The sequence below is a fragment of the Prionailurus bengalensis genome, chromosome C1, assembly GCF_016509475.1.
Source record: "Prionailurus bengalensis isolate Pbe53 chromosome C1, Fcat_Pben_1.1_paternal_pri, whole genome shotgun sequence".
Taxonomy (NCBI): domain Eukaryota; kingdom Metazoa; phylum Chordata; class Mammalia; order Carnivora; family Felidae; genus Prionailurus; species Prionailurus bengalensis.
The window spans coordinates 203,485,829-203,498,194 of record NC_057345.1 but is presented as its reverse complement, the minus strand read 5'-3'; the positions used below and the strand labels follow the sequence as shown (position 1 = coordinate 203,498,194).

Here is a 12,366-nt window from a genome sequence, read left to right as displayed (position 1 = left end):
TAGAACTCATGTCTTAGAAACCACTAGTCCAAACCCTCTCACAAACAAGGAAACTGAGGCCCAGAGAGGCTGAGTCACTTGGACTAGACCAAGAGGAGTCGTGTTTTTTCCCCCACACCCTGAATGCCCTTTTTGATTCTCTTTTTTTGTTAGAGGCTCAGTAGGACTCCACCCTCCGGGCCAACAGCTCTGAGGGCCTGGTCCCCAGGGCCTGAGCCTAGGCTTGTTGTACTTAAGTCTCTGTGGTTTCCCCAACCAGCCAGCCGGGAACACTGAGTGCTTCTGTGAGAGGGAGCATATGTGAGTAACCAAGCCCTCCCTCTGCCCCTCCCATCCCAAGGGAATCACAAGCCCAGTCCTGGTTCCTTTTGGCTCAAAACACTTAATAACTTTATTTGCCTTTGGCTGGCTTCTCCAGAGGGGTGGGGTAGGGGCTGGCAGCAGCCTGGGCATCAGGCGCCCTCTGGTGGACCTCACAGGCAAGGACCAGAATCACGGCCAAACCCAAAGGACTTTGCGCTCTGGAGGCCACAGTCAATACGGTCTAGGGGAGGGTTGCAGTGTTCCTCAGGCTTGCACCCCCGACCCGGCTTCAGGAGACGGGGCATGTTGGGAGGAGGCCCTGAACCTCTGGCTCTCATACTCGCCCGTGTTGGATGCCCGCATGTTCTGCCGAGCCTTCATCTGCTTCAAACGGTCCTTGTCCACTTCCCGCTTGGTGAGGATGAAGAGGAGGACACCACAGGGGAAGCCGATGGCCCTAGGGGTGGGGAGATGTGCATGGGGTTTGGGGAGGGGCCAGGCCTGAGCCAGTGGAGCTGGGGGAATCTCATTCCAGCTTCATCGATGACACGCACACTGCAATACCTCTTGTGTCTATGCAGCCTCTGCACTGGCTGCTGGAGGGTCCCAAGCAAATCAGAGCCTGCTGCTGCGCTGCTTAAGACTCTGTAACAGCGCTCCGTCACTTTCTGGCCAAATCCAAACTCCCAGGCACAGCACCAAAAGCCCAGTGTGGTTGGGTCTCTGTCCACCTTTCCATTCCTCTCCCCTATAGCTTGACGCTCCTCAACACGAGTCCCGCAATCCTGCCATACTGACTCTGCAAAGTTCTCCAGACAGCCCATCCTCTTTCCTTCTCCAAGTGTTGGCAAAGTTTCCCTCTACCTTAACTGCCCCACATCCCCTCCCAGGCTCCCCCTCTTAATCTCAGTAACCGCTACTTGGGAGACACTTTGGTGTGGGGGAAAGGGCATGGAGTCACAAGACCTGGTGAGAATCCCACCTCTGAGCCTCAGTTCCCTCCTGTGAAACAAGACGTAATTTTTGTAATGCTTTTTGTTTTTTGTATTTAGGGGATGTACTATTTATCTCAGAAAAGCTAAAACATTACACTGTAAAGTACCGGCACACCTGAGGTGTGGAAAAATATGTTAATGTCCCTCTCCTTTCTTTTTAATATTGACCAACAACACATATTAAGGCCAGAGTCAGATCCCAATAATGATGTATTGAACACCTTGTAGATGCTACTTATACACCTAATGTAATCTCACACGATCTCAATGAAAGATCTCAACTGGGTTTCACCCCAAGCTCCCAAAAGAGAGAATGAGGCCAGGGGCCCAAATTCACATCAGATTAGCTCAGCTTACTACACAGAAAGCCCACTGTCTCTCCAATTCCACATACTTTCCCAACTCCCCTGCCCCATTCCTCTGAGATTCCAGTCCTCACACCAAGCAGTTCTGTCCCCACAACCTCGGATTCAACTCACCACCTGAAACTTAAGAGAAGTTTCTGGGTCCCGCCCTCCCCTGTGCCACTCCCCACTGGTGGGCAAAGAGTTAACTGAAACTCACCAGGCTAGTCCCACAGCTTTCATGGGGTTCTTGCCCCTCTTTCTGGGAATGTATTCCAGCTCAGGGGATAGGGGCTCAGGCTCCTCCTTGCACTCTGGGGAGCTGTGGCTTTGCAGCGCCCGGGTCCTGTTCTGGGAGGCCTTGTTAGCTGTGGCTCCTGAGAGGATCCCTGTGGATGGAAGGAAGAAAGGTCAGTAAGAGAGGATGAGAAGAAAGCCCGCGGGAGGAAGGGGAGTGACTGCAGTTTGGAGTAACAAGTGCCAGGGAGAATCCAAAGGGAAATGGGAAAATTGCCATCGAGGTGGCACCTTTGGAAGCCACTTCCACGTCACTGCGGGCTCATCACCCTGGTGCCAGGAGAACGAGCTTCGTTGTTCTTCATCTGCTCAGACGACAGGATGTGAAGGACTGCAGTGGGACTCACATAAGACGTATGAAGGAAATCCGAGAAAAAGGTTTTCAAACTGCAGAATGTTAGCACTGGGAGCTTAAAGGTAGTCTACTCCATCCCCTCATTTTATAGAAGAGGAAACCGAAGCCCCGAAAGATGAACTGCTTCGCCCAAGGTCAAACTGCTAATTATCCGGGGCTAGAACCCAAGCCTCCTGAATTCCAGGGCTCTTTCCTCTGCACTGCGGTGAGTGTGAAACACCTGGAGCGCGGGAGTCTAAAAGGCTTCCTCGGAGCTCCCTCTCGCAGCATGACCCTAGAGGTGTCGTGTAACTTGAAGGCAGGGGGATGGACTGGGTGACCTCTAGAGAGCATCTTTTAGCCCCCAGACTCTTTATGATCCTGCAGAGGGGTGCGGGCAAGAACCGACAGCCATGACCTCCTGCTATCGTTGGTCGGGATGTATAAAAAGGGGGACCCCCTGCAGTCCTGCCCTCCCCGGGGTCCCTCTCCTTACCCCGGAGGACGCGGGCATTTCTCGCCCCCCGGCCCTTCAGCGCCGTAGCAGCTACCACCGCCGCCATGTTCAGATCCCACCCCCCTTCACCGCGCTCCCCGCCGGGAATTGTAGTTTGCGTAAGGGGCCTCCCCCGCTCCTTCCGTCCTGCCTACAGACCAGAAACTACAACTCCCAGAAGCCCACGAGGGGACCCAGGAGAACTACTCTTCCCAGGAGACCCCGGAGGCGCGCACGCTCGCTTGTTTCCCTCCTGTTGGAGGCGGAGCCAGGCCGGGCGGAGTTTGGATTCTCTCTGCCACGCCCCGTCCCCGTCTCCCAACTCTGCCCTGTGATTGGTGAGTCAGCCAGTCAGCTCCCTTCGCTATTGGCCTAACGGCCGCCGCTCTTCCTGCCGGAGAGTCGCTTACGCCTACTTCCTCCCGGGAGGAGGGGCTCGAGTTCCGCGTCGTCGCGCAGAGCTGACTCTGGGAGGCGTTTGGGCCCAAAGAAGTGGATCGGCCGCTTGCGCCGCATGGAGTCCGAATCCGAGAGCGGGGCCGCTGCTGACACCCCTCCACTGGAGACCCTAAGCTTCCATGGTGATGAGGAGATTATCGAGGTGGTAGAACTGGATCCTGGTCCGCCGGACCCAGGTGAGAACTGCCGCTCCTCAGGCCGTGGGACCGGAGGTGCTCACCCCTGGCCTCTGACCCCTGCTTCCCCCTCTCCCTTCCCCTCCCCACCGGTCATTCCTACCGACCTCCTTCGCCCTTCCCCCCTGCCCTACCCCCACACTTAGTTCTCAGGCCTGGCAGGGGTGGGGGTTCCCCTGACGCCTCCTCTGGCCCTTCCCCTCACACACCCCCTTCCCATCATCCCCTCGGTCCTCCCTTCTTACACTGTCTCTGGCCAACCCCAGGTCCTCAGACCTCTCCTGTCTTCCGTCCCAGATGCCCCCTCCTCCCTGCCGCTTCTCGCCCCCGCTTCACCCTGGCTGCCTGACCTCAGCCGACCCTCTTGCTGCACGCCAGCGTCAGGCCTCCCCACACCTCTCCCGTGCCCTCTTTCTTACTGCCTGCCGAGCCCCATCTTTTAACCCTCTCCCCGAAGCAGATGATCTGGCCCAAGAGATGGAAGATGTGGACTTTGAAGAAGAGGAAGACGAGGAAGAGGGCAACGAGGAGGGCTGGGTTCTGGAACCCCAGGAAGGGGTGGTCGGCAGCATGGAGGGCCCAGATGATAGCGAAGTCACCTTTGCATTGCACTCAGGTAGGTCTCTGAGGAGATCCGTCAGAAACTCAGTGCAGGTGGGCATTTGAACATCAGACACCTGCTGTGTACGGAGCATTAGAAGGGACGTGGAGATGGGGAAACAGATGGGCCTGGAGCTCACACTGTGATGGAGTGGGAGAGAGCGTGGCTCCTGAGCCAGCCGGGACACCTGGGTTCCCATTCTCCTGTGGCTGCTTACTGACTTACGACCTTTATTAATCTCTCTGGGTCTTAGTTTCTTTTCAGAAAATTACCCTGTTGTAAATTAGGGACGATAGTACCTTTTTGAGCGCATTGTATATAATCTTTTCCAATATTAGCTCTTAATAAGGTAAGTCACACGGTGCTGTCCCACTCTGTGCTCAGCCTGGTGGCAGCCCGTGCGGAGAACTGGAAGCCTTGCACATGTACACTCCTCTTGTCTATGCACGAGTCTGGGGTAGTGAAGGGGTCAGCCCTGGGGAGGGACTTGGGGCTTGGCAAGCTTTCGGAGGGATTTCTCCATCAACCTGATGTTTGAAACTTCGAAGCACTTGGATGCGCCCTTCATTTCCAGGAGGATATACATGCTGCTTTGGGTGGAACGGGGTGGGCTTCCTGAAGGTTCTGAAGGACAGAACCTTAGCGGGGAGCCCTGTCCATTTACGGAATATCTCTTGGGACAGCATCCGTGTTTTGCGTGAGCCTGGACCCTAAGACCAACACCTTGGCGGTGACAGGGGGTGAAGATGACAAAGCTTTCGTGTGGAGGCTCAGTGATGGGGAGCTTCTCTTTGAGTGTGCAGGTGAGGGGCGCGGGTGAGGTCGTGTTCCTGTAGCGGTCTTAGGGGGCTAGCCTGCAGTGGTTGTGCACCCAGTAGCCATTTAGTGAGCCCCACTTTGTGCCAGCTCTGTGCTGGGCCTGAGGCTCTCAAAGCAGAGTAACTTTGTCTGTCTTGGGCACCGGGGAGGGAGCCACTGTTGGCCAGAGGAGGGTGGGAAAGGTCTGGGAGGAGGTAGCACTGGTGTGGGAATATTTATTTCTTTATCTGTTTTATTTAAGAACTTTTTTAAAGTTTATTTATTTATTTTGAGAGAGAGACAGAGACAGCGTGCACAGCGGAGGGACAGAGAGATTGGGAGAGAGAGAATCCTGAGCAGGCTCTGTGCTGCCTGCGCAGAGTCAGACGCGGGGCTCGAACCCACGAAACTGTGAGATCATGACCTGAGCTGAAACCAAGAATCAGACGCTCAACCGACTGAGCCACCCAGGCGCCCTGGTGTGAGAATAGTTAGGCAGAGAGGAGGAGTGGGTATTTTGGGCAGAGGTGTGGAGTGGACAGTGTGGGCAGGACATAGGCTAGGCTAGGCATGGTTGAGTGGGAAGCCAGCGTTCGCCCCTGAGGAGATCTGGGGGTATCGACTCCTGGAGTGGCAGTGAGTTTGATCACCCGTTATGGTGGGGTGGTGAGACTCACTCTTCTTTTCTACCGAGCTGGTCCTTTCTGGGGGCGAGACACCTGGGAATCCTGATGTTTTCCTCTCTTTCTGCCTACTTTCCCTTGCAGGCCATAAAGACTCGGTTACTTGTGCTGGTTTCAGCCACGACTCTAGCCTAGTGGCCACAGGGGACATGAGTGGCCTCTTGAAAGTGTGGCAGGTGGACACCAAGGAGGAGGTCTGGTCCTTTGAAGCAGGAGATCTGGAGGTGAGATCATCAGAGTGGTGTTCAGCTACGTGGGGCCTCGGGTAGAGAGTGAGAACTTGGGGGTCCGGTCTGGCCTTTACCAGACCAAGCCAGCTATAAGCCAGTGCGCTCCCAGGGTGCCTTGAGCAAGGGCGTCTGTGTCTGTTCCCTGTGCCGTCCGTGCTGACCTTGGAAGCAGGGGCAGCTTGTGTGGAGCTTATAGGACAGGCTCCTGGGTGGAATGGGGCGACAGGGTGATTTCCTCTCTGTCCAGTGGATGGAATGGCACCCTCGGGCACCTGTCCTACTGGCGGGCACAGCTGATGGCAACGCCTGGATGTGGAAGGTCCCAAACGGTGACTGCAAGACCTTCCAAGGTCCCAACTGCCCAGCTACCTGTGGCCGAGTCCTCCCTGATGGTGAGTCTTGGGTGCGGAGAGGTGGGATCCAGGTTTACTCACCTTCCTGGGCTCCTTCCCAAGCCGTGGCCTGCAGACTCCAAGGCCTGCTGTCTGGAGCAGGGACCCAGGCCCCAGAGCAGGACCGCTTCCCTTTTCCTACCCCGAACTCGGTTTTCGCCACTAGTCCCTGGGGCAGCATCTGTTCCCTTACTTTCTCATCTCCCCGCCCCCCCTTGCTGGGTGTGCCTGAGGGTGCTTTCTCTCTCCATCTGTGCCTGTGGCCCTCCAGGGAAGAGAGCTGTGGTTGGCTATGAAGATGGCACCATCAGGATCTGGGACCTGAAGCAGGGAAGCCCAATCCATGTATTAAAAGGTATCCAAGGGGCGCCTGGGTGGCTCAGTCGGTTAAGCGTCCGGCTTTGTCTCAGGTCATGATCTCACGGTCTGTGAGTTCGAGCCGCACGTCGGGCTCTGTGCAGACAGCTCAGAGCCTGGAGCCTGCTTCGGATTCTGTGCCTCCCTCTCTCTCTGCCCCTCCTTCCACTTGCGCTGTCTCTGTCGCTCTCAAAAATGAATAAATATTAAAATAAATAAGTAAATAAAAGCATCCAAGGCAGGGGAAGGGTTAACTGGGCCTCTGTGGAGAAGGCCTAGGGCAGGACTCAGGGGCCGGGAGAAAGCCTGACTTAGCCATCTGCTCCATCCTAGGGACTGAGGGTCACCAGGGCCCTCTGACCTGTGTCGCCACCAACCAGGACGGCAGCCTGATCCTAACTGGCTCTGTGGACTGCCAGGCCAAGCTGGTCAGTGCCACTACCGGCAAGGTGAGTACGACCTGGAGCCTGGCTGTTAGGCTCTGCTTTCTGTGTCTTCCTCTTCCTCTCTGATTATTCTCTCAGCCCCTTTCCCGTTGCCTTTCCGCCTTCCAATCAGCCTTCCTCTGATCCTCTGATTCTCTCCCGTGACTTACAGGTAGTGGGTGTTTTCAGACCTGAAACCGTGGCCTCCCAGCCCAGTGTGGGAGAAGGGGAGGAGAGCGAGTCCAATTCCGTGGAGTCCTTGGGCTTCTGCAGCGTGTGAGTGAGAGAAAGGCCTCGGCCTGGAGCCAAAGGCAGCTGGGGAGAAGGGGGCTTGGCAAGAGGTGCCTGGGCCGGGGAACCGGGGAGGAGTGAAGAGTGCGTGAGTCCAGGTCCCTCTGCGAGCCTTCGTGGTTCTCTTCTCTGCCCAGGATGCCTCTTGCAGCTGTTGGCTACCTGGACGGGACCTTGGCCATCTATGACTTGTCTACACAGACTCTCAGGCACCAGTGTCAGCACCAGGTACAGGCCGCCCGCAGCTATGGCTGTGGCTCTCTCCTCCCCTCCTCCCTCCCTGAAGCGGGTGGGGGCACACGCCTGTCAGCTCTCCCGCCCCTGACTTCGGCTGTGTCTCTGTCGTACCCTGGCGTAGTCGGGCATCGTGCAACTGCTGTGGGAGGCAGGCACCGCCGTGGTTTACACTTGCAGCCTGGACGGCATCGTGCGCCTCTGGGACGCTCGGACCGGCCGCTTGCTTACTGACTACCGGGGCCACACGGCCGAGATCCTGGACTTTGCCCTCAGCAAGTAAGTGAATTGGGCAAGGGCTAGAGTCTCCTTGTGTACTCGGAAGGTGGGAATAGCACGTGGGGGGCCATAGGGTCCTTGGGGTGCGGGAGGGGATTCCTGAGGGAAGCTGGGAGCCAAGGCCTGGTGGTGGCTTGTGAGGCAGAAGTGCTGGGCAGCCTGAGGGAGTTGTCACTTTGGGTTGACAGTGACGTACCCGGGGCCTCACGTCTCGGTTCCGGGGCTGAGGGGCGGGGATCGTCTCCCTCGCTGCTGCGGCTCTTTTCTGATCCCCTTACTGATGGCTGATCCAAGTGTATTCTTGGATACAGTAAGGGGCTGACCCTTACTGATCCAAGTGTATTCAGTCGATGTGTGCCCAGCAGCCCAGCGCCAGGCACTACTGATCTAGAATTGAGGATGCACTGGAGACCAGCCGAGGACCTCTGGGTAGCAGGCTTGGGGCTGAGCCCCAGGTCATTCCGTCCCATCGACCTGTGCTTTCTGTCCACAGAGATGCCTCCCTGGTGGTGACTACGTCAGGAGACCACAAAGCAAAAGTATTTTGTGTCCAGAGACCTGACCGCTAATGGCTGCAGCCTCTGCTCTGTGTCTGGTGTTGAGGGGTGAAGGGAGAACCCCACCAGCAGAGGTGGTAGGGTACGAGGGAAGAGGAGGGGGGGCCTCGGACTACTTTACAACCCCTTCAAACTGACTTGCTCCCCTGTCCCCTCTCTTAAGAGACCCCCCCCTTGGCCCCCCTACCCTCGCCCAGACCTGCGGACCCTTCAGAGGGGGGGTCAGGCCTCTTTCTCTTTCACTTTCATTTGCTGGTGTGAGCCACGGGGGTGTGTGTTTGGACGTGGGGAGTAGGTCTCTGAGGTCCCCGTTCTTTCCCTTCCCAAGTCTCGGGGGGTGGAAAGGAGGAAGAGATATTAGTTACAGATTTTAAAAATGTAAATAAAATATACTTCCCAGAGATGGCGTGTGTGTGTGGATTTTGTGGCGCCTGGAAATGAGGAACCAGTCAGGGACCTGTCAGGGTGAGATTCGCTGCACAATCTGCTAGATTTCGAGGTGTCTCGGCCCAGCCTCTCAGGCGGTGGCGCGTGCTCCCCTCCGGGTGACTCGGTTGCAGTCTCCCTCGATGCACGTATGGCTTCAGTTTTTCTGCTGCTGTCCCACCTGCCTCCTTTTCTGAGATGTGGAATGAGATAACCATAAACCGGGTGGAGGGAGCTTTATTCCGTCAGGGTGGGGTCAGGTCAGGGCAGGTGTCTGATCCAGAGGCGTGGGGACAGAGAGGAGATGAGAGGAGATAGGTGCGGTGGCCGAGATGGACGGCTGCTTCTCGTAGGAGCGAGCGGAGGCCCTTCCCCTAGTTCAAGTCGAGGTCCACGCTGCTTTGGCTGCTGGTGTGGTAGGCAGTGCCGGGGCCGGGGCCGCCCTGGGAGGCTCTTCCCCGCAGCACCCGAAGCCACCTCTGGGCGGCCGCCCTCCAGGGGGCCGTGTAGCGCTGGTCACCCAGCCCCATGGCCACGGGCACGGCCGCCGCACTGGCGCTGCCCAGCGAGATGAGGGACAACAGAGTTCCGGGCCCCAGCGGCGGGCGCTGCTCGTAGGCCAGGACCGAGAGGAGCAGGGTGGCCACGTAGGGCCCCCAGCACAGCCCGAAGAGCAGCGTGGCCCCGGCCTGCGCCCTCGCCTGCCTCCAGGTAAGGGCCCGGGCCAGGGCTGACGGCGCGCCGCGGCACACTGCCTGCTCCAGGCGGCGGATGTCCTGCAGCTGGCGGTGGGCGGTGGCCAACACGTGGGCGCAGAGAAGGGCGGCAGCCCCCACGGCAGGCAGCAGGAGCCCGTAGACTTCGAGGTAGAGGTAGGGGGCTGGGAAGACAGCCTGGGAGCTGCAGTTGGCGCCGGGGGCCCAGTGGTTCCAGCCCAGAGCAGGCAGGCTGGCAAAGAGCAGGGGGCCAGCCCAGGTGAGGAGCAGGGCCAGCCGCGTGCTCCCGCGCGGGCCGCAGGGGCCGCAGCACCGCCATGTAGCGTTCGCTGTGCACCAGCAGGAGGTTGGCGAGCAGGGAGAGGAAGGAGAAGTTGGGCGCCAAGTAGAGGAAGAGGCACGACCAGTAGCCCCGGCGGCTCTGGCTCCAGAGGCCGGGCAGCGCGGGCAGCGCCAGCCCGGTGAGCAGCCCGGCCAGCAGCAGGCTCAGGAAGAAGCAGCCAGAGGGTGGGCTGCGCAGGTGCCGGTCCCTGGCGATGCCCAAGGCCAGGAGCAGGTTAGCAGCGACGATGAGGCTTGCCAGGGCCAGGGAGAGCCCCAAGGCCCCCACGGGGATGGGGCTGGGCACCTCCCTGGTGCTGTTGGGTGTCATCTTGGGCCTGGGGACGGGGGAGGCCTGGAGCAGCCGCCAGCATGCCTGGATGGAAGACGGCAGCCAAAATTAGGGGGCGCTGCACATGCAACCAGAGGTTGCACACCCACAGACTGCGGGCCTTATCTTGTTTGCTGATAACTTTTTTTTTTTTTTTCCATCAGTGGCTGATTAAAAAGTTAGATAAAAATTCTTACTTCTGGCTTCTCTTCAAAACTCCTGTCCAGCAACAAGTATGTCCTGCAGGGTAGCACCAGCTGGAGCTGACCAGCTCCCCATCCTGCCGTGTTGGCCATGGCTACTTTCCGTCTGACCCCCTCGGGGCAGCTGTGTCTATGCCTCCGGTTAGACTGAAAAGCCAACCCACCCAGCCCCAGAGCCCCGAAGCATCTCTGGATCCACAAGGCAAGACCTCTAAATTAGCCAACAGGGAGGTCTGGCTGGCTTGTAGTGGTCTTCTGGCCGGCCAACAGTTGAGAGCCCCTTTCAGGCTGGGCTGGGGCCAGTGCTAGGGGTGGGTGCTAAGATAAAGGAGAGGGGTCCCTGTCCCTAGATGCTCACAGCCTGGTTGACACCAGAGTATTAGGAGAGGGTGGGTTGCTGAGGGTTGCGGGGCGGGGCAGGAGTGAGGCAGAGGCGGAGGCAAAGGCAGGGCTCGCTGAACACTGGAGTTAGTGACAGGCCAGGGCCACGGGTGGCAGCAGCAAGCGGGGTGCTCTGTCCCTTGCATCGCCTGCCCTGCCCCTCGGCCATCTTTGTAGCTGGTTACAGCTCAATGAGCAGCCTCCTGGTAGGACTTCCAGCCCATAAACTTGACTCATCCGCACCACACTAGCAACAGGGCCCTTCCTGGAACTGGAGGAGGAGAGGAGGGAGAGTGAAGATGCCAGCAGCAAGGAGGACACCCCGCCACGCCTCGGGGGCTGAAGCTGAGCCCAGAGGAGGGGCAGGGGGAGCCGCGGGGCAGGGCCTGGCCGTTCTGTGACTCTGATCTGTCCTTCTCCTTCCCTTTCTTGGCTCTGTGTTCTCGGCCCCCCTCTGACACCCCGGCTGCTGGGGCCACATCATGGGGAGGAAGAAGGGTCCTGGCCCCGGGGGAGCTCCTGCTGCTGTCAACCGGGGAGCAGCTGCTGTTGCTAGGATTAAGTCAACACGGAAAGGATTCCCAGCTGCCCCCACCCCCAGGTCATACGAACCGAGGGCACCACCACCACCCTGAGCTCAGGAGATGCTGCCTTACTCCTCTTCCCAGTCCCCGTAGGCCTGCCAAGCCCCACCAGGCTGCTGCCCCTTTCCCCTCCCCTCAGCCTGTTTCCTCTTCCTCAACCTCCCCCACCCCTACCCCTTTTCTCTACCCAGGACATCCTTCCCTCTCTAGCAGGCCCTTTGGTTTCTGTTCCCTTTGTCCCCGCGCCACCAACTCTATGAAACTCCACGAGACCTCAGGGTCCGGTCCTTCCAACCTGGACTCCGGAGCTCCAGCTCCCAAGGACTCCCCTGGGGTGAGTCCCCACCCCTCCTCCACCAGTGCAGCGAGAAAGGCAGGGACAGCCCCAGGGCCACCTTCCCAGCAGAGTGCTGGCCCCATGACCTGCACCCCCTGGAGGCTCTGGTGGCTTTGGCCAAGGCAATGGCCTCTGAGGATCGGGGGCTGAGGTGTCCAGAAGAGGTTGGGTGCTGGGTGGGGGCAGGGGGAGGGGAGGGGAGCAGCTACTCACATGGCTGTTGGGGACAGGTGTTGCTGGCCCGGTCTGGGCTTTCCTCAGAGTGTCAGGGAGCTGCTGCAGGCAGGCCCGCAGGGCTTCTGGCGCTGTCTGGTGTCCCGGCCGGTGAGGGCATGGTGCCTCCACAACCCGGGGACAGCAGGGCCCCGGGCTCTCTGCTGCCCAGGCTCTGCCCCTGCCTGGGTTCTGGAGGGATGGAGCCGGGGCTGGTGGGGCTCAGCCCGGCCCCGCCCCTGGGGGTGGGACCCGGCACACCCAGAGCTGCTGACTGTGAGGCCTTCCCCTCTGAGTCCAGTGCCCTCTCCCTGTCCTGTGCCAGCGTGCCCCCTCTCCAGCCGCCAGCCATCTTCTGCCTCAGGTCACCCAACTTGGAGCCATCATCCGCTAGCCTAGCTAATCTGAGAAATGCATCCCAGTTAATGAATAAAAATGGCTTTGTCCATCCCCCACTTCCTGTCCTAGCTAATACATTTACATTTTTATTTTATTTTTTAAACGTTTATTTATTTTTGAGAAAGAGCGTGAGTGGGGGAGGAGCAGAGAGGGAGGGAGACACAGAATCCAAAGCAGGCTCCAGACTCTGAGCTGGCAGCACAG

The 12,366-nt window shown here is 58.7% G+C and overlaps 3 protein-coding genes across 8 annotated transcripts in view; 1 reads left to right on the top strand and 2 right to left on the bottom strand.

Moving 5' to 3' along the window:
• Positions 1 to 2,851, bottom strand: part of PNKD (PNKD metallo-beta-lactamase domain containing) — a 58,741-nt gene extending 55,890 nt beyond the window's left edge. For 3 of the 5 annotated variants that reach the window (XM_043577803.1, XM_043577804.1, XM_043577805.1), the window contains exons 1-2: positions 2,770 to 2,851; positions 1,863 to 2,031 (exon numbers count right to left, since the gene is read on the bottom strand). In XM_043577803.1, the coding sequence (XP_043433738.1) occupies positions 1,863 to 2,031; positions 2,770 to 2,836 (236 nt within the window). In that variant the 5' untranslated portion in view covers positions 2,837 to 2,851. Of the gene's footprint in view, positions 1 to 362; positions 761 to 1,862; positions 2,032 to 2,170; positions 2,728 to 2,769 lie in introns of those variants that run through there. The other 2 variants (XM_043577809.1, XM_043577807.1) reach the window with 2 other exon arrangements.
• A 320-nt stretch (positions 2,852 to 3,171) lies between these two features.
• On the top strand, positions 3,172 to 8,652 carry LOC122481757 (angio associated migratory cell protein). Of its 2 annotated transcripts, none has more exons than XM_043577798.1 (11): positions 3,172 to 3,404; positions 3,865 to 4,020; positions 4,689 to 4,808; positions 5,571 to 5,710; positions 5,964 to 6,108; positions 6,380 to 6,463; positions 6,799 to 6,914; positions 7,063 to 7,166; positions 7,319 to 7,409; positions 7,540 to 7,694; positions 8,188 to 8,652. In XM_043577798.1, the coding sequence occupies exons 1-11, from the start codon at positions 3,284 to 3,286 to the stop codon at positions 8,261 to 8,263; spliced, it is 1,308 nt and encodes a 435-aa protein (XP_043433733.1). In that variant the 5' UTR covers positions 3,172 to 3,283; the 3' UTR covers positions 8,264 to 8,652. The 2 variants fall into 2 exon arrangements, with proteins under 2 accessions (XP_043433733.1, XP_043433735.1); XM_043577800.1 differs by having other exon boundaries at positions 3,198 to 3,404; positions 3,862 to 4,020.
• A 246-nt stretch (positions 8,653 to 8,898) lies between these two features.
• Positions 8,899 to 12,233, bottom strand: GPBAR1 (G protein-coupled bile acid receptor 1). The gene is given in 3 exon segments (XM_043577801.1): positions 8,899 to 9,681; positions 9,683 to 10,090; positions 11,764 to 12,233. Coding segments are annotated over 2 exon segments (993 nt in total). The 5' UTR covers positions 10,046 to 10,090; positions 11,764 to 12,233; the 3' UTR covers positions 8,899 to 9,051.
• Between the last annotated feature and the right edge of the window lie 133 nt (positions 12,234 to 12,366).

Excerpts from the sequence above, each read along its gene's own strand:
- LOC122481757 (XM_043577800.1), top strand. The coding sequence starts at position 3,284 with ATGGAGTCCGAATCCGAGAGCGGGGCCGCTGCTGACACCCCTCCACTG. Across the intron at positions 4,809-5,570 it reads GCTTCTCTTTGAGTGTGCAG|GCCATAAAGACTCGGTTACT; the intron begins GTGAGGGGCGCG and ends TTTCCCTTGCAG. Across the intron at positions 6,109-6,379 it reads TGGCCGAGTCCTCCCTGATG|GGAAGAGAGCTGTGGTTGGC; the intron begins GTGAGTCTTGGG and ends GTGGCCCTCCAG.